At 53.2% G+C, this 18,742-nt stretch overlaps 10 protein-coding genes across 10 annotated transcripts; 5 read left to right on the top strand and 5 right to left on the bottom strand.

The window, feature by feature from the left end:
• Positions 1-10: 10 nt before the first annotated feature.
• On the bottom strand, positions 11-1,219 carry MAA_02551 (3-ketoacyl-(acyl-carrier-protein) reductase; the record flags this gene model as incomplete). Its single annotated transcript, XM_007820549.2, has 4 exons — positions 11-189; positions 309-401; positions 551-875; positions 941-1,219. 4 exons carry the CDS (start codon positions 1,217-1,219, stop codon positions 11-13), a joined length of 876 nt encoding a protein of 291 aa, XP_007818740.2.
• A 953-nt stretch (positions 1,220-2,172) lies between these two features.
• MAA_02550 (PAP2 superfamily protein) lies at positions 2,173-4,090 on the top strand (the record flags this gene model as incomplete). Its single annotated transcript, XM_007820548.1, has 4 exons — positions 2,173-2,269; positions 2,414-2,630; positions 2,687-3,927; positions 4,002-4,090. The coding sequence occupies 4 exons, from the start codon at positions 2,173-2,175 to the stop codon at positions 4,088-4,090; spliced, it is 1,644 nt and encodes a 547-aa protein (XP_007818739.1).
• Positions 4,091-4,643: 553 nt separating this feature from the next.
• Positions 4,644-5,943, top strand: MAA_11081 (Ubiquitin-conjugating enzyme/RWD-like protein; the record flags this gene model as incomplete). The annotated part of the gene is made up of 3 exons (XM_011413047.1): positions 4,644-4,777; positions 4,831-5,471; positions 5,549-5,943. 3 exons carry the CDS (start codon positions 4,644-4,646, stop codon positions 5,941-5,943), a joined length of 1,170 nt encoding a protein of 389 aa, XP_011411349.1.
• A 679-nt stretch (positions 5,944-6,622) lies between these two features.
• MAA_02549 (BTB/POZ fold domain containing protein) lies at positions 6,623-8,259 on the top strand (the record flags this gene model as incomplete). Its single annotated transcript, XM_007820547.1, has 3 exons — positions 6,623-6,827; positions 6,893-7,102; positions 7,181-8,259. The coding sequence occupies 3 exons, from the start codon at positions 6,623-6,625 to the stop codon at positions 8,257-8,259; spliced, it is 1,494 nt and encodes a 497-aa protein (XP_007818738.1).
• A 623-nt stretch (positions 8,260-8,882) lies between these two features.
• On the bottom strand, positions 8,883-10,957 carry MAA_02548 (uncharacterized protein; the record flags this gene model as incomplete). Its single annotated transcript, XM_007820546.2, has 2 exons — positions 8,883-10,547; positions 10,607-10,957. 2 exons carry the CDS (start codon positions 10,955-10,957, stop codon positions 8,883-8,885), a joined length of 2,016 nt encoding a protein of 671 aa, XP_007818737.2.
• Positions 10,958-11,793: 836 nt separating this feature from the next.
• On the top strand, positions 11,794-12,651 carry MAA_02547 (cytochrome b5-like Heme/Steroid binding domain-containing protein; the record flags this gene model as incomplete). Its single annotated transcript, XM_007820545.1, has 2 exons — positions 11,794-12,069; positions 12,181-12,651. 2 exons carry the CDS (start codon positions 11,794-11,796, stop codon positions 12,649-12,651), a joined length of 747 nt encoding a protein of 248 aa, XP_007818736.1.
• A 358-nt stretch (positions 12,652-13,009) lies between these two features.
• MAA_02546 (extracellular serine-rich protein) lies at positions 13,010-13,743 on the bottom strand (the record flags this gene model as incomplete). Its single annotated transcript, XM_007820544.1, has 2 exons — positions 13,010-13,632; positions 13,695-13,743. 2 exons carry the CDS (start codon positions 13,741-13,743, stop codon positions 13,010-13,012), a joined length of 672 nt encoding a protein of 223 aa, XP_007818735.1.
• A 1,257-nt stretch (positions 13,744-15,000) lies between these two features.
• MAA_11080 (uncharacterized protein) lies at positions 15,001-15,447 on the top strand (the record flags this gene model as incomplete). Its single annotated transcript, XM_011413046.1, has 1 exon — positions 15,001-15,447. The coding sequence occupies one exon, from the start codon at positions 15,001-15,003 to the stop codon at positions 15,445-15,447; it is 447 nt and encodes a 148-aa protein (XP_011411348.1).
• Positions 15,448-16,121: 674 nt separating this feature from the next.
• MAA_02545 (CENP-S complex, centromere protein X) lies at positions 16,122-16,562 on the bottom strand (the record flags this gene model as incomplete). The annotated part of the gene is made up of 1 exon (XM_007820543.2): positions 16,122-16,562. One exon carries the CDS (start codon positions 16,560-16,562, stop codon positions 16,122-16,124), a length of 441 nt encoding a protein of 146 aa, XP_007818734.2.
• A 554-nt stretch (positions 16,563-17,116) lies between these two features.
• MAA_02544 (Mitochondrial substrate/solute carrier) lies at positions 17,117-18,547 on the bottom strand (the record flags this gene model as incomplete). The annotated part of the gene is made up of 4 exons (XM_007820542.1): positions 17,117-17,680; positions 17,737-18,059; positions 18,198-18,219; positions 18,509-18,547. The coding sequence occupies 4 exons, from the start codon at positions 18,545-18,547 to the stop codon at positions 17,117-17,119; spliced, it is 948 nt and encodes a 315-aa protein (XP_007818733.1).
• Between the last annotated feature and the right edge of the window lie 195 nt (positions 18,548-18,742).

The following is an 18,742-nucleotide window of genomic DNA, read 5'->3' as shown; positions in this document are numbered from 1 at the left end:
CGCTCTCTGTTCACGCGGCACTCAACCCACCATCGAGGTTGAGAACACAATTATTAGCAAATCCATTGGAAGCCAAGAAAACCGCGGCATCCGCTACCTCAGCAGGATGGGCTACGCGGTTAAGCGGCGTATCTTTTAAATACGCCTGTTGCAGCTCTGGTTTCAGATCTAAAAGGGAGGCATCATTGACTATGTTAGTTTTAATTATTCAGCTTGTTTTTTTTTTCTCAGGTTGGCATTTGGCGGCATCAAGATCAGGATGGACGCTGGGAAGGGCATCTGGACAGAACGGGGGAGGAAGTTCTTACGATCCCACATGGAGCTCTGGACCCAGCCCGGTAGGAGAGCGTTTACACGGATAGATCTGGCGGCCATTTCCCTGCACAGAGCACGGGTGAAAGCTGCATTGACCGAGGTTAGCAAGGCGGCTACTTTCTTCTTCTTCTTTTTATTTTATTTTCTGCGGTGTAAAAGTAGGCATCTCGCGAAGAAGGTGGCGTGGAAAGGATATGTAGAAACGACGAATGAATATCATGCACCTTGGACGCACCCACTACGCCTGCCTTGGAAGCGGAATACGCAGTAACACCAAGGCCGGACTTCGTAGCCATCAAGCTGGAGACGTTGATGATGCAGCCTGCCTTTTTCATTAGAACTCGCACGACGCGTGTGCTGCTGCATTGTACTCGTGGCGGGTTTGCGTCCTCACCGTTTGGCCGAACGCTGGCGTGCTTACACACAAGCATGGTGGACAGCAGATTCGTATCAAGTATACTGGCGAGCTCTTCATCAGGCGTCCTCTTCAAAAGCGTAGTCTGAGAAATACCCGCGCAGTTGACGAGGACATCCAGCGGCCCAACCGCCTCGGCGTGCTGCTTGGCTTTTGGTAAGCTTTGACACCACGTCCATGGCGGAAACGGGCAACCACAGCGACGCTTACTTGGGAGGCACGAGGGCCAAAAACATGCTTTATGCTCGCCCTGTCGGCGACGTCTAGCCTTATGAAGCGGTGGCTAGTGGGCGTGTCGGATGGCGAATTTTGGCCGTGTGATGCAGTGTAGGGTGTGAGCTGGGGCTCTAGTTTGGCTCGGGCTTGGAGGGCCGTCCTGCCGAGGAGAGATACGACTGCTCCCTGGGCGGCGAAGGCCTGGGCTATGTGGGCACCTATTGTGCCGGTGGCTCCGACGACGACGGCGTGTTTGCCCGCGAGGGGGATCATGGTTAGGGCTGATGTGCGCTGCGATTTGGATGTATGGTGGTGAGTGGTTGTGAACTTGTGGTTGTGGTTGAGCTGGTGCTGGATCGGGTTAGTCTACGGATGGAGCCGCAGGAGGTGGGAGCTTGGAGCTGAGCAGCGGACAGTGCTTTCTCGCTCTCCCTTCTTGACCATGAATACTGAGGCAGTTGGATTCGTTGCTTGCTTTACAGGTTTACATTTGGGCCCTCTGAAATTCTCACATGATGGGACAAGGGAGCACGGAGGACTACGGAGGTGTACTCGGTGGCACCAAGATGTAGTTATGTAGCCGCCGAGTTTGACGACGGCTCAGGAACCGTGACATTGTGTTGCATTGTTGCATTTACCCCTGGACTAGCTCGGTTGACTTGGCCGTTGCCCACATGCACGCTGTCGTATGTATTAGTCAAGCAACAAGTACTCGAGGATTGCAGTTGTCAATTCAAAGCAGCCTCTAGGGCCGGCTGCCGGTTAATAAACTGATCCCTCGGTAACGCTAAAGAGGCGTGGCCACGGGCTTACGGGGCAGGTTGACCGCCTACTTTAAGCACTTAAGCAAGTATTAAGTAGCTACATGTACCGACCACAGGTGGTCCAGTCACTAGGCCGGGTGCCAAGTGGTGCTGGTGGGAATCTCGAGGGCTCTATTATTCAAAGACGCAGACCCTGGAATTGCAGAGTCTGGTGTCTGGTCCAAATGTCTCCATTTTTCCAACCCGCCAGTCAATTACCATTCAATGTTCATCACTTCTGCTCTTTCGCATTCTGCCCTCACTCGTCTCTCCTTTGGTTGCGTGCCGTCTGGCTCCAGAGGGTCACCCTACGCTCTTTTCTCCTTTGAACCTCAATGTCGACCGTCTGAATCCAGCCAGCGCCCCCCCAATTGACGACAATCCAAGCCCCCATCTGCCGCTCATTACTTGCAAATCCCGACCATGAGCGGCACGCGACGCGATGCCCCGCCACCTACGACGTCTCCTGTCCCCAAGGTCGACAATGCCCCTGATGCGGGGTTGAGGAGTATCAATCACTGTGAGTATGACCGAATGATAGACATGGAAGAGAGGGCGAGCGGCTGCATCTTTGGGAAAGGGGAATGAATGAATACCTCGCGCGGGGTGTGAGCTTTGGATCCGAGTTCGAGGAGCACCGCTGGAGCTAACGACTTGCATGTAGACAAGCGCGCTCTTCCACGATGGCGATATAATCTTCGGCAACAGGCTATCCCGTTGATTCGATGGGAGACGCCGTATCTGGCCTGGATGCAGGAGAAGCTGAGGACGCCTGCTCTGGATAGTTACTTCGCCATCACAGCCAACTTGGGCACCCATACTTTTTTCATGATTGGCTTACCGATATGTTTCTGGTGTGGTTGGGCATCTCTAGGCAAGGGGTACGTGGCAATCTTCTCTTTACTTTTGTTCTACTTTGTACTGACGTTGTTTTCAGCCTGGTCCATATGCTTGCTCTTGGTGTCTTTTGGACAGGCTTCATCAAGGACTTTTACTCTCTGCCCCGACCGCTCTCGCCGCCGCTCAATCGAATCACCATGTCTGGATCCGCTGCTCTGGAATACGGATTTCCCTCAACGCATAGCGCCAATGCGCTCTCTGTGGCTGTATACGGACTCCTCAGCTTGCACAGTCCCGACAACGCTTTGCCCCCGACGGCCAAGATCATTTTGGAATGCCTCTCCTATTTTTATGCGGCGTCCATCGTTTTCGGTCGCTTATACTGTGGCATGCATGGGTTTCTGGATGTTTTGGTCGGTTCCACCATTGGTGCTGGCATTGGTCTTGTCGAATTCTACCACGGCCCCTCTTTTGATGCCTTCATGCACTCTAGCTCCTGGATTGCTCCTGTAGTTGCAGGTCTTGTCATTATTATCTTTGTGCGCATACACCCTGAGCCGGCGGATGATTGCCCCTGCTTTGACGACAGCGTTGCCTTTGCCGGAGTCGTGATAGGCGTTGAATTTGGAACTTGGACATATGGCAAGATCCCGTCCGACCCTTGGGAGACTCATGCCTACGGTGATGGAACCATTGACGTCGCACCCTTGGGTCTATGGATCAACGTTGCGCGAATTGTATTTGGAGTTTTGGTAATTTTCGCCTGGAGGGAAACCATGAAGCCTGCTCTGCTCAAATTTCTCCCTCATCTCTTCCGTCTTATAGAGAAGCTTGGCTGGGATCTGCCACGGAGATACTTCATACCCGCCAGTGAATACAAGTCGGTGCCTCCAGGATCTCGTCTGGACACACTGTTCCCCAAGGCCTCTGACTTTCCTCGAATGGTTGAAGGCATCCGACATCCCACGACTCGTGGGCGATCCGTTTCTATTGGCCCCCAAAGCGCTGCGGATGCGTATGAGGCGTTGGCATACCGGGAACGACGACGCAGAGAAAGCATCAGCAGCAATCAAAGTTTACGAAGCAAATCTAGTAATATGGATCTTCAGGGCAAGGAAGAGGACCACTCCGGGAAAGGGGCCCAGACATCAGGAGTGCAGAAGCCTAATTCCCATGGTCATGAGAAGGTAGATGGTGAAGTATTGATATTAAGTGGGGAGGAGAACGGTGACGTTGCCGAGGAGAATGAGCTTGATGATGAGGAAATGTTTTCACGTTTAGTCCGCCCACGTGTGAGGTACGATGTTGAAGTGGTAACGAAATTAGTAGTTTATACGGGTAAGTTGACGAAATTGTTCTCAACCGCCTCTGTTGATGATGGAAGGGGCTGTAGGTTGGCTAACTGTACACAGGAATTGCATGGTTTGCGACGGCGCAAATCCCAATCATGTTTGAGTATGTCGGTCTAGGGACGAACCACCTCCGACTTCAGACGCAGTGAGATTAGTGCGTTCACTTTATGATGTGAGTTTATTCCCTCATGAAGGGGGAACTTGTTTATGGGATTCTTGGTGGGAGGCCGGGTTGGTGAGCAGGCTGCCGACCTGCGGCCGTCCTAATGAATGTAGTAGTAAATAGCGTTGTCCATGATAGATGTTGCATACCCATATTATCATGATAAGATTATACAATATACTTTGTACTACGAAGAAGCCGAAATATTTCGAATGATTTTTCTATTCCAATTTACTCTATATTTACGATACATCTGTACCTCCGAGGCACGTTGTATGTAAGTTATCCTGCACTCTGTAAAGGGACTAGCTCCTTGGCGGCTGGTTTTGTGGGGAGGTTTGAGGCAGGGGTTTTAATGGACAACACGAACTGGCGCGGTCGACGCGTTAGTTAACGACTCACTCGTAGCCCAGCCGCGGGCTTCACCCAGCTTTTATCAGTGTCGAATCTGCCTAGCACAACGACGAGCCCTTGCAAGCTTCATTGCCGAATTATAAAGACGCGGCGATTCATTAGCAGAAACGTATAAATCAGACACCATGTCAGACTTTGAAGATGAGATGGACGTCGACGCCCCCGCAACGTCCAAGGACGTGATTTTCTCCTCGGAAGCTACCAAGGGCAAGCGAAGTACAGCAAACCTTCCAGTCGAAGCCGAAGACAGTTTACCATGGTTCGTTGCCACAGCCCTGCACAGCTCCCAATCAGTCTCTAAACGCAGCCCAGGATCGAAAAATACCGACCCGTAACCCTCGACGACGTCTCCGGCCACCAAGACATCCTCGCCACCATCAACAAATTCGTCGACTCCAACCGCCTCCCTCACCTGCTCCTCTACGGACCCCCGGGGACAGGGAAGACGTCGACAATCCTAGCCCTCGCTCGGCGCATCTACGGGGCCGCCAACATGCGCCAAATGGTGCTGGAGCTCAACGCCTCGGACGACCGAGGCATCGACGTGGTCCGCGAGCAAATCAAGACCTTTGCCAGTACCAAGCAAATCTTTACCATGGGCGCCTCGGCAAAGTCCTCGATTGCCGGGTTCAAGCTGATTATCCTGGACGAGGCGGATGCCATGACCAACACCGCGCAGATGGCTCTGCGACGAATCATGGAGAAGTACACTGTCAATACGAGATTCTGCATCATTGCGAATTACTCGCACAAGTTGAGTCCCGCGCTGCTCAGTAGATGTACGAGGTTTAGATTCAGCCCGCTCAAGGAGGGGGACATTCGGGTCCTGGTGGAAAAGGTCGTTGAGGAGGAGAATGTGCAGATCGGCGGGGAGGCGGTGGACGCGCTGGTCAAACTCAGCAAGGGTGATATGAGAAGGGCGTTGAATGTGCTGCAGGCTTGCCATGCTTCAAGTACGTTGTCACGAGCACTTTCGGGGTTTTTGAATTGCGTTCTTTTCTTCTTTTTTTGCTGATTGTGATTTTGGCAGGTACACCTCTTCAGGCGAAGAATGCGCCCAAGATTCCAGAGAGCGAGATCAAACGCGATATGATTACGACGGAAACGATATACAACTGTATTGCGGCACCACCGCCGGATGCTATCAAGGAGATTGTGACGACGCTGTTAAATACGTCGGATGTGATGAGCTGTCTGAGCACGATGAATGCCCTCAAGGTGACGAGGGGCGTGGCGCTGGCAGACATCATTACGGCGCTATCGGAGGAATTGGTCAAGCTGGAGGTTAGCCCGGAGGTGATGATTTCGTGGTTGGATGGGTTGGCGGATGTTGAGCATAGAGTTGCGGGTGGCGGTAGTGAGACGGTGCAGACTGGTGCTGTTGTCGGGGTCGTGAGGAGGGGTGTCGAGCTGACGGGGAGATGACCACACGGAAGGAGGGTAAACGGATGATTTGATGATATCAAGTTCAGACGGGATGGCAAGGCGATTGCAAGTGCTGTACCGCATCTAGAGTCTAGCGTTGGACTCCGGGGACTACATGTTGTATGTATGTGGCTGTCTATTGCGTACATTAAAGTCTGGAGTCATTTGCTCCGGACATGGCTTCCAAGACTAGCTACGACAAAGAATACTTTCATGCAAAAAGGAGAGACGGGGAGAAAGAGAAGCGAAAGAAGTCAATATTCAGGAGATATTTAGTGCATGTCATTGACCTCGGTTCACGCACACGAGGTTGATGGCCACTCGGACCCCCACCCTCGCCCTTCCCTCGCCATCACACCAATGGCCAAGCTCCGGACTCAGCTAGCTCCAAACTATCATTCACGTAGCACAACGAACCATTGAACCTCAACTTCGAAATACCACGATACTCCTTCGCCTGCCATCTCGTCGTCTGGGTCCCAATTCTCTGCAACAACCTTCTACCATACCTGATCCTACCCCCCTGAACGCAGTACGCAACGTCCAAGTTTCCAAGCACCGGTCAAGCTCGACGGCGGCCCCGACTGACTACTGAATATCGAACCCTCGTCACAACGAACTTTCCCATAATCCTACGTCCAACCCAATTGAGGCAGTGAAACAACGCGACCACCGTACAATGGCGGCTGTCAGCCCCAGCGAGGGCTATTCTGACACCCAAGGCACACCGAGCTCCCTTCCCGGCAGCCACGTCATACCCATGATTGCCCCCAGCGAGAAGAATGTCCACAAGATCCCGCCCATCTTGCCGCGCGAGAGAGTCTTTCCAATCCAAATCGGTAGCGAACTCTTCAAATTATCCGGAGCATCGCTCTCTTCAGATGGTGCGTCACCATAGCTTCTCTCCATCTCATCCAAACTACTAACTCGGCAACACCATGCCCAACAGCGCCGTCCTACTTTTCGCAATACTTTCTCTGCCAGGTCAAGCAAGCCGAAGAGCACGGAGACGACATAGGAAGCGCCATTCGCACGCTATATATTGATCGCGACCCAGAGACGTTTCGCGACATTGCGCTCCATCTGCAGGGCTACCACGTCATGCCTCGCGACGGCACGCATTTCGTACGCCTCTTTGCTGATGCGCAATTCTACAGCCGTACGCCCCTTCACCCTTTACCCTCACGCGTTCAAGCCAAAAGCCTAAATCAGCTATTCACCACGAACACATAAACAGTCCCCAAGCTCATATCGCAGCTTTACGAAGAAAGCATCTTCATCTCCATCGGGCACCGAGAATTCCAAATCCCTCGCGACCTCCTTACCGACCCGCGCAACTCGCCAAACTACTTCTCCCTCGGCTTCGCCTTCTTCTTCTCCCGCCCGGACAACCTCTTCCCCGGCCTCGACCGCGAGGGTCTCATCCGGCCGCCGTCCATCCTGCCGCCCACGGTGCCGAACCGCAACGCCGACACCTTTGCCGACCTCCTGCGCCTGCTGCGCGGGTACCCCATCAACATCCGCGACGAGACGCACCGGCGCGAGCTCCTCCGCGACGCCCGATACTTCCACTTCAAAGGCCTGGAGCAGCAACTCCTCCCGCACTCCATAGCGTACAACTCGGTCCGCGGCCACGACGAAATCACTCTTCGCCTGGAGAACGTCCAAAAGAGCGGCATCAGCATCCTCCAGGACCACCAGGCAGATGTCCCCGACGAAGACGGCATCAACGCCAGCGTCAACTACGCGCGGCCCTACGTCGATGACAAGCCCGCCGAGCTGGTGCTCGAGATTGCCAACGAATCAAGCAGGATCCACTTCCTCCGCGACGGTCCGCGCCTCGAGCTCTTCAGGGACACAAAGACCCGCGTCGCCAAGCTGCTCGAGGTCATCGCCACGAAGCTGAACCTACCGCCCACCACACAGCCGCTAGGCCTGCTCATGGCCTCGGGCGGCGCGTCCTCGCAGCCCGCCACGCCCGGCAACACCCTGCTCAGCGAGGACTTGGTCCGCGTTGTGCTGGGCCCCGACGCCGCCGTCACCCTGGACGGTAGTGAGTACGACCCCAGCTTCACCAGCGGCCCCGCTTCCGACGACGCCAACGGCAACGCAGCCGGTCCGAGGAAGCGTAGGAGGATCACGGACGGCAGCGACAATAGCGAGACGTGGACCGTGGCCACGGGCCAGTGGAGGCTGCGGATACAAGCTAGCAGCGGCGGCAAGAGCGCCGTGGAGTGTGTCTTTGCCGCTGTCAAACTAGATTGTTTCTCTGACGAGAGGGGTCGGAATTCCCGCAAGTCGTTTCTGGTGTCGTAGCCGCGTGAACACAAACACACACGGGCACACCGGAACTTGGAAGAGAGAAAAGCCCCTGAAATATAGATGGCATTCTTGGCTGCCCACCAGAAACTGGAGTTTAAAGGGGGATTGTACACATCGTTTGGATGTTAAAGCGCGGGGGTGGGGGAATTGGAAAGAGCCGTATAGCTCGAACAGACGGGGCTTATCGACGGCGTTGGGGGCAAAGTCCATGTTTTTCTGACACGGGGGTCACCATATCAAGCGCGGGAGGGCGTGTGTATCCATATAGTCAACACTTTTCAGAGGAACAAATTTTCCATCATGTAACTCGACGGTATACTTTTAACGACTCAATGTGTCTCAGCACGCAACAAGCACAAAAACGCAACTGGGCTGCCCAGGCACCCAGCGGAACATCATGACATGACTTGTGATATTATAATGTCAACACCCACGCTCCACTAGTACCAATAAAGGAGATACCTACAACATGCCATGCATCCCAAGAAGAAGAAGAAAAGAAGAGGAAAAAAGTCCAACGCCCATCGCCATGCCTGCCAAACAGTCCAATGCAATTATCAACATACACAACCCCAAACACGCTTGCCGGCCCCGATAACCCCCATCACCACCATGCTTCATGGCTTGAATCTCGGCGTAGCCTTTACCGTAGGAGCACTAACATCCCTCTTAGCCGGACGTCCCCGCGGCCCCGTCGCCACGGCTGCTACCTTTTTCCCCGGCGCAGCGGTCCCCTGCGCGGCACTCCTCGCTCGTCCCCTTCGCTCACGAATCTTGGCCAGCGCCTGCTCCCGTGTCATAGTCGGCGTCATGGCGGGGTCGTTGGAGTCAAAGCTGGCGTTGCTGGCGTGCGAGGGTGTCCGCAGCCGCTCGTTGAACGACGAGCTGGACCGGGCAGTTTCTTCTCGCAGAGGAATCGTTGTTGTGACGGTGAAGGAGGCTGTAGATGTGTGTGGGCGAGGTTCTGGGGACCCGGCGGGAGAGTAGCTCTGTTCTACGGGTCCAACTGCTTCTTCCCTTGCCGGTTCGTCGTCCGCAACTACTGGGATACTGGGAATAAGAGGCAAAGGCGCCGACTGAGCATCGTCGTGCGGCGCGTCGAGAAGAAAATCTAGCGAGTTGCGCTCCTGCGCAAGAAGAGCAAATGCAGGAGGATCGACGGATGGTGTTCTGGCGTACATTCGGGGACTGTGCCCTACTTCTGTGCTTGGCAACGGTTCGTCTGCTTGAGCTTCCTCCTCAATGGCAGGCTCAACAGCTACAGCGCACCTTTCCTGTGCTTGCATGGCTGCCGCTTCTTGCTCTGAAACCGTGCGGAAGATGCCTTCTTTCGGACAAAAGATGGTGCTTCGTCGTGGCTCTTTTCTGGACTTGATGCGCTGTTGTTCGGGTTCGACCTCGGGCTCGACCAGAGGCTCTTGCTCTGGTTCTCTTGCTGGTTCGGGTTGGGGTTCTTGCCGATATTCCTCCAATCGCGCTGAGTTTCGCAGAGAACCGCGATGGGAGCTTCCATGCGAATTACGAGATGGCGCTCGTCGCGAATGTGGCGAATGCGGCGAATGCGACTCTTCTTTTACGACAACTGGCTGCTGTTCTTCTTCCTGCTCAACCGATACGCGTCGTCGCTTTTGCGGGGCCTCGATGCTCATTCTCGCATTATTGGTCTTGGAGCAAGGGCAGCAACGCATCTGACATTCAGCCTGAAGAAACTCAATCATCTCCTGGGCCCTCTCCGCGCGCTGTCTCTCCCAAAGAAGCTGCGTATTAAGCTCCTCAATCTCCATCTCGCTCGCGACAGAGGACATAATCTCCATAGTTGACAATGAAACTCGAGGCGCCGCCCGTCCACTCTGTCGTTTAGCCGGAATGGTCTTCCTCTTTGGCGACGAAAACTCGTCGGTGAGATCCTGAGACGGCGGTAGCGGGAGCCGGCCTTCGGCAGCAATGCGAGCTACTTCCTCGTTCTTAGCGGCCGTCTTGAAAGCATCTCGTTCTTGCTCCACGACCTTGATACGCTCGAGTGCCTTGTCCAGCTGCTCCTGAACGCCAACAATCTGGTACCGCGCAGTGAAAGCTTCCTGTTCCCTAGTTTTGCTTCGCTCCTTTTCGCGCTGAAGGCTCTCCTCAACGGATTTGACTGAACTCCTGGCCGACTTGAGCTCCTCCTGCAATTTGACGATTGTAGACTGGCTCTTGAAGTTTTCTTTTCTCGCTCGTCGGATTTCCTTTTCCCACAGAGCTTGTGTATGTGCATGTGTTTCCTTGGCACGGCCATAGTTGTCCTGCGTGCCAGTCAGTCCTGACGGAGCTGCAACAACTCGGGAGCTGTACGTCAACCTACCATGACGGTTTCCAGTCTCTCTCCCACTTTCCTCTCACGCTCCTTTCCTTCCTCAATATCCTTCCTTAGAAGCATTAACTCATCCCGCATCCTCTTCATTTCCGCCTCTGCCTCCTCCCGTCCCACCACGGCTCGTTTCAGAGCCGCATCCGCCGTCTTGCGCTCCATTTGCTTCGATTGCATCGCGATACTGAGGTTGTTAAACTGATGGATCTTCTCGTGTACAGAACTGTCTCTGGCCTCGCCTCGAACCGAAGAGAATATTGAGTCACAGCGATTTACTCGGTCGGGAGTCACGGCCTGGAGGGGCCCCCCGGCCGGGGAACCAGGCATACTCAAGCTCGTATCCATTGACAAAACGGCTTTTATTTCGTGGTGTTCTTCTGTCGAATGTTCCGAATGTTCCGCTAGCATCCCGTCGTCTCCCTTTCATTCGGAGATGCTCGACGTTTGCTCAGTAACTCAACAGTTGCGGGAAGCAATGTAGTCACGGCGGTTAAAATTGCGGGTGGGATGATGTGGCGTTGTGCTGTTTACAGTTTCATAAACTAGGCCCTATCTTATCAGTTGCCGTAGTAACGACATCACGTGACGACAAAATCATTCACAGCCAAACGAACGCCGTTAGTGGATTTCAAGTTCTTCATAAAGTGTGTACATTGTTTTTCATTATGCCGGTTGCATTCATTTACTAGCTGTAATAAAATGTGTTTTCCATTCAGGGACTTTCGCTCGTGAAGATCGTCTCTGGGGCTGCTGAACCGCCGTGGGAGTCAAGCTTGGTACGGAGTATGCCACATCATCTCGGCCAATCACAGCAGCTACAATATGTGAAGCACATGCACGAGATAACCATGCCAGCTTGAATCAATGTATTGCATTCCAATTGAAGCATTATATTTCAAAAGTATAGATCCAGCCCATGTTAATAGCAAACTAACCATCTATAGTACGCGACTAATATCGACAGTTTCAGGCCACGTAGTAAAATCCTTAAAACCCGGTCCCAATCGGGCAATCAAAAAGTGCCACTTGTCACAGCTCTGCTTCAACACTCCCTTGCTTACACCTACGTCACATGCCGTCTTCATACATCTCCCATTTATCCCCCGCAGCCTCCATTCTCCTGGTCAACAATTATCAATGCTGAGGTAACGTCGCGCCCTTCAAACTCAACCGCTACCAGCATGGCCGATGCCGAGCTTCGTCAGCGAAAGGCCGCCGGCCCAGCCTCCGATGACACAAGCCCCAAATCATCCGAGCCGGAGCCAAAACCAAAATCTAGACGCCGCCTCGACGACGACGACGAGTACAGTCCCTGGGTGGACATTCTCCGCGTCCTATCTTTCCTCCTCGTCGCATCATGCGGCTTGAGCTACGTGATTAGCGGAGGCGAAAGCCTCTTCTGGGGCATGAAGGACAAGCCCCAGTACCTGCGTGTCGGGTGGTGGAAGTCCCAATTCGTAAGATGACCCCCCCCTTTTTCCCGGGTGTTCAAACCCTCTCCTCATGAGCGGAAACTAATTCGTTTGTTTTCTTGCCTCAAGTCTGGGCCAATCTACCTCACCGAAAAGGAACTGCTGGCGTACGACGGCAGCGACGCCGAAAAACCACTGTACCTGGCCATCAACGGCACCATCTACGACGTCTCCAGCAACCCCAGGATGTACGGCCCCGGCGGCTCCTACAATGTCTTTGCGGGCCGCGACGCTGCGCGCGGGTTTGTTACAGGATGCTTTGCTGAGGACCGGACGGCTGATCTGAGGGGCTTGGAAGAGATGTTTCTGCCGGTGGACGACCCAGAGGTGGACAAGTACTTCACCACGGCGGAGATGGAGAAGATGCGTGAGGAGGAGCTGGCCGCGGCCAGGGAGAAGGCGCACGGGGCGCTGCAGCACTGGGTCAAATTCTTCGCCAACAGTAAGAAGTATCATCGGGTGGGGTATGTCAAGAGGGAGGAAGGGTGGCTGGAGAAGTTGCCGAGGAGACAGCTGTGTGCGCAGGCGCAGAAAAGGAGACAGAAGAGGGTGCGTAAGCAGACTTGAGAAAGTACAGCATCGATTCTGTCATGACGTGATGCGAAGGTAGTTGTGGGAGGAATACTTTGCACGTCACATTTTGGAGAGAGATCATTTTACGATGAAATATCTGCTTTCGTTTCCCCGAGGTCCTACTGTCAGAGCAGTGCATGCCGGGTGATATGGTATGCAAAGAGTTGCAGTACTCCCAGATCCTCTCTAGTGGGAGATTCAGATGTTAAAGACAAAAAAACTAATATTGGCTGCTCGGCAGCAAGGTATAAACAAGGCAAAAAGTATTAATATCCATCATCCATCAGGACCATCACGCAGTATGCGTAACGTCGTCACCCCCACCCCCAATGCCATCAATTAAACCCAGAGTTTACAAGAACATGAATCCAACACCGAGGGCTATCAGTAGGGTGCTCGGTACAGCCAGGTTAATACCAGCACTAAGCGGAGCAGACTGTGTTGGGGACTGGTTTCCAACAGGGGTGGGAATGTTTCCAGAGCCAGGAGTAGTTGATCCTCCTTCGCCACTGCCGGAGCCGCCGTTAGAACCACCGTTAGAACCACCGCCAGGGGTGACGCCTTGTGCAGACTTGGCCAGGAGCCGGTAGTTCTCCAGAGACCGGCTACCGTTTGCGCTGGTGTTCTCGTTGATGACCATTGACATGCCGTTTTGGCAGTGGCGGCCCTGCACACAAACTACCCAGATGGGCGCGGTGTTGTTGATCATGACGGTATAGACGGGAATCATGCCCTTTTCGATGCTAGCCTTGGCAGGTTGGAAACCGGAGTCGAAGCCGGTCACGTTGGCATTGCTGCGGGAGATGGGTTGGCACTGCTGGTCGAAGGACGTCTGCATGGCGTTGTGGTTGCCATCCCAGAACTGGAATTGGACCATGTCACCTTTCTGGGCGACAATCCTATCAGGGTAGAATTTTAGACCAGTCTCGTTTGTGGCCATGTTTTTTCCGACATCGACTTTATGGACTTGTACGGCTAGACGGGGTCAGACTTTTTTGTCATGAAGAAAATCGCTTCTACATGAGCGGCGTTCTTACCTTGAGCAACACTTAGCAGTGTGGCCAGAGCGAGAGTTGTGAACTGCATTTTGATGAAGGGGATTGCCGACTTGGGAGATTTCAAGACGTTATCGTTGAACCTTTTTCGAGTCGAACGAATGCTGTAATCACTCTTTCCAGAGAGCAATATTCGGAATCGTTTCGGTAACCAAAAGAGTGTTTAGTGTATGTAAAGGACTAGCCTTTTCGAAATAAATAGAACCAGTGAATGTGGTAAGAGATAGGTTGTCTATATTAAAAGTAACACAGTTGGACAAGAAATTCACAGAACAGGGAAAGACAAGTAAAGTAGTGCCCCAAAACTTGAAGTCTGCTGGCCGCTGGAACACGGAAAGGAAAAGTGAAACTAGAGGAAGAGATCAAAGAGTGCGAAAGTGGAAACGGCGTGAATTTAAGACATGGTGTGATCGTCCATTTTACTCATTGTCCCGAGGCGTCGTACGCACGACGTTGAGAGAAACATGAATCTCGGCGTGGCTCGTCCTGGTTGTCCCGAGCTCTGAATCTGACAACAGGATGGTGAGGGGCTTTCCGGACAGGGTCTCCTGTCTCGGAATGGGAGAGTGACATATTTCTCATGGGGCTGTTGAGACAGGCAGAGAAGGGGCGAATACAAGACCTATGGCATGTTTGAAGGTGGCAGTAGTCAGGCTGAGAAGTGTTTGGCTAGTGTAACATTGAAGGCATGGTGGTGATGGCGCCGCCTCTGACCGGACATTACTCTTGCAGTGGTTTCTACGAGAGCCCCCGTTGAAGCGACCAGCAACTTGTCTTTTTCTTGAGCTATTGGGCACCATTCATATTCCGGTTGATTTTCCATCGACCTGTGGCTGTATTAGAGCTGCACTACGAGTCTCAACACGTTTATCCAGAACAAACCAGCTGCCCATCTTGGCGACACGATTCAACGGCCCTACAACGGCTGGCAACGCTTGGGGATTCCAAGCAGCCACGGAACCACAGAGCCCGAACAGGTCCATGGCCATGGTGAGGCTCTGCCAAGGGGCTCTGATGCCGGATGCGCGCCGCATGTTGAAGTGGCTCCGACAGACGCGAGACGGCCCCGGTTTCAGTCCCGCAGCAGTCAGGAACCGCAGCTGCGACGCGACACATGTGGCCGCACCTAACGAATCAGGCACATTCGAAAGCCATCACGCCCAGACGGGTAAGCTTTCGAAATGAAAATATTTGTCCGGAATTTGGGCTGGCGGCAGACGCCAAGGCGGCCAAGGCGGCCGACCTAGTATGAAGAAAATCATCTCTTGCAGATGAAGTGCAGGTTGTTATGCTGCGCCTGCCCGTGGATTGGATGAAGTCGACTGGTCGCAGCCTCGGAGGTGTCGCGGCCCGGAGACGCAGTGGGCCTGGCTTGCGGCTTGCCGTAATCAGGACAGGAACACTGAAGCCTTGGGACTCCATGAAACCATCACGACTGGCTTGCGTTGCTCCATCTGCCACATATTGGGTCATCTGGGAGAATGGAAAATACGTGTATTCATGGAGTCTTGTTCACGGAGCTGTACAACTATGCAGTCATCATACGCAAAATACCCGCACTTGCCTCCGTCGTAGAACCGACGTCCTTGCGAACCAACCCGCGTTAAATAGGCCTCCAATCCTCAACCACGTAGATACTGCTACACAGAACGCCTCGAGCTTCGCCGACGGAACAGTGTCGTTTCAGACACCCAGCCACAGCGGCGGTGAGCCTGGAGAAACACCGCCATCGTAATCAATTATCTCTCAAACACGATTTGCCGGAGTTCATTCGTCCTTCCGCATCTTCCTCCCAATGACGCGTCTGAGTGATCAGCGTACAATTAGAAGATCCAATAAGTTGGGACGAAGCGTTTCAAGATTTTCGGCCGCCACCCAAGGCTAGCAATGATTATGCCGAAATAGTAAACGGCGGCGCAAGAAAGTCCAAAATAGTAGCACATTTTGAATTGTCTACTCGTCCTTCAATGACTCTTGTGTCCATTGATTATCTCATGTACTGCTCCACCCTCTTACGTGCGAGCCAGCTTTTGCCGAAATCTGTGTCGTTGTCGTCAATAAGTATGTCTTGTCGATACCTAACGAAGGACGTTCAAGGCTCATGCGTCGCACACGGAATGGACGAATTCGGTATTAGGCCTCGTTTTACTTCGGAGCCGTGAACAGATACCAGGCGGCTAACAAAAGCCGGACAAAACCCATAATCGAGATGGCTGACGGCGCATCATTCTTCGAAGCGCCGCTGAAGCATCAATCGGCCAAAGAAAGTTTGCCTCATGCTCCTGGTCAATAACCACCGACTTGACGACCAGTAACGGTTGGCAACGCCGCGCGAGTGCTGCATGACTGAGAACCAACATGAAGAGAATATCAGTCGCTCTCCTGCATCAGGGCAGGGACTTCAACCGTTCATAGATCCAGCAACAGTTGCGGTGCAATCTTTTCCAAATCGTCCACCTCCAAAACCGTCAGTCGAACCCGAGTACTGGGCCAGTAGACAAAACTTACCTCCAAGAAGCCTGCATTTTTCTCCACAGCTGCTCTAGCAATAGCTTCTCTCACAAAGATATCCATATATTTGCCAACAGCCGCATTCGCATCACGAGATATTCTTGTAGAGTCCTTAGCGAAGAACTCATGCAAAATACGGGTCAGCAGGTCCCTGGGTATCGATTTCTCGGGCGGTGGTGCGTCATCGGTATCAATTCGTGCGTCCTGGGCTTCGGCCTGGTCGTCTGAAGACTCGAACGGATCGCTAGCTTCGGAGGATGCCGTCTCAGTCGACTGACTTCGGTCCGTGGCACCCTTGGGCCGTCCTCGGCCGCGAGTGGAAGATCCTCTTGGAGGCATCATGCAACTAAAATGTCGTCGCAGCCGTGGACCAGGAACGAGCCATAGACACAGTGGCACTACTGAGATCAGTCGTTGCCGAGGGTGGCGACACGATTAATATGTTGAAAGAGAAACGCGTCTAGACTCTAGTGTGACGGCATTAGTCATCAACCACAGGCCCTCCAAAGTGCGAGCAATTGGTTATATGCCACGTCATAGAAAACTGTACACGCGCAACCAGGATTTAATATTAACCCGTGACCACGAGTACAACCACGCAAAATATGTAGTAACATCAAGGGAAATTGCATTGGTGTATAAATTACAGCGACCTAGAAAAAGCTCGGCAGAGCCGAAGGACAAATACGCCATGCCGATGCCAGTCTAACCCGCAAAGAGCATCTGTTGCACAGAAACACAAGGAACATTTTCTTTGTCCCAACTTCCCTCTCTGCCAGAGTCCATATCTCCATTTTTATCAGTCGGCAGTCATCGCATCAAGCCCACCGATTACGAACCAGTCTCCATCTCTCCAGCGTAAACTAGTCTATACAGGAATTAAGGAAAATTGTTTAACCAGAGCCGCCCTTGAAGGCCTTTCCGAAGAGGATGAGCTGGAGCTGATCGTAGATAGACAGGACACCAGCACCTGCAACACCACGGAGAATGTTGGCACCGGCACCGTTAAACAGGGACTTGACACCGTTCTTGGCAATGATCTGGCGGGCAGCATCGAAGGAGTTCTTGTACTTGACAGCCTCACCAGAGGTCATCATCATGCGACGACGGATGGTGTCCAGAGGGTAGGCAGCGATACCGGCACCAGTGGTGACACACCAACCGAGCATGAAAGAGGCAAGGAAGTTGTTGGCGAGGTTACCGACCAGGAGAACAGGCTTGATAGAGTCGTACATGCCGAAGTACAGACCACGGTAGACAATGATACCAGCGACGGAGGGCATGAAACCACGGTACAGACCGGCAACACCGTCAGAGGCGAGGGTCTTGCGGTAGACATCGACGAGGCCGTTGAACTGACGCTCACCACCAGACTTGGCGGACTTGGCGTCGTTGGCAAGACGGGTACGGGCATAATCCAGAGAGTAGACGAAAAGCATAGAAGTGGCACCAGCAGCCTGCAAGTTCTGTCAGCAGCTTGGACTAGAATAAAATGAATCAGGTTTCGACATACACCGCCAGAGGCCAAGTTACCAGCCATCCACATGGCATAACCATCACGCTCCTTCTTGAAGCCGAACATCTTCTTGAACTTGTCGCGGAAAGCGAAGTTCAGGGCCTGAGTAGGGAAGTATCGGATGACGTTGGCAGTGTTGCCACGCCACAAGGACATGACACCCTCATCAGCCATGGTACGCTTGAAGCAGTCGGTGATGCCATTGTAGCGGCGATCAAGACGACCAGCCTTGATCATTTCATCCTGGTTCTGGATCAGGAGCTTGACACGCTCGATGGGGGCAGCGGCGGTCTTCGAGACGGCGGCAGAGACACCACCCACTGTGAGACAATTAGTATCTGTAGGTATCAAGTGTGGGATGTCTTTTTGTTTGCAAGGGATAAGCACTTGGCGGCACGACGATAGTCGTGACAGCGCTCATCGGCTTGCGCCCGCAAATTCTAAATGTAGAAACGTACTCAAGAAGTCGGCCACGAAGGGCTATGGACACATGATAGGTTAGCCAATGTCTGATTCCATGTGACGATGAAAATTTCTGCCCCGGAATAGCCGTTGAGCGAAACGAGAGACGGCGCAGGCGACGGCAGAGGGCGGATACGACGCATCGACAATCGCAACATGAAGGCCGGGCCATTGTTATTCAATTGATCGTAGACGCCCAATTGAATATCACAAACGTCGTCCGCATTTCTGCCCAGGCTACCCCTATCGCAAGCGCGGCATTTCACGGACCAAGGGGGAAATCGCAGAAAGGGGCAGGGTTGCTTACCGGCATGCCCAAGACCTTCTGAGGCTGTTCACCAGACATTTTGACGGTTGTACTTTATCTGAAGACAAGACAAAGGACTGAGGGGAGATGGATGAAGGAGAGAAGGAAAGGGAAGAAGGTGTACGGGCAGTCGAGCGAAATAAATTCTGCACCGGCTGGCGGACGGGTTTGGGGGGAGAGGGAAAAAATTGCGGCGGAGCCTGGACGGGGACTGGTTTTGAGCGAATCTACCCG

This window comes from Metarhizium robertsii, assembly GCF_000187425.2.
Source record: "Metarhizium robertsii ARSEF 23 chromosome Unknown MAA_Scf_4, whole genome shotgun sequence".
Classification (NCBI taxonomy): domain Eukaryota; kingdom Fungi; phylum Ascomycota; class Sordariomycetes; order Hypocreales; family Clavicipitaceae; genus Metarhizium; species Metarhizium robertsii.
Note: the sequence above shows the minus strand (reverse complement) of the source record. Positions and strands in the feature narration are given on the sequence as shown.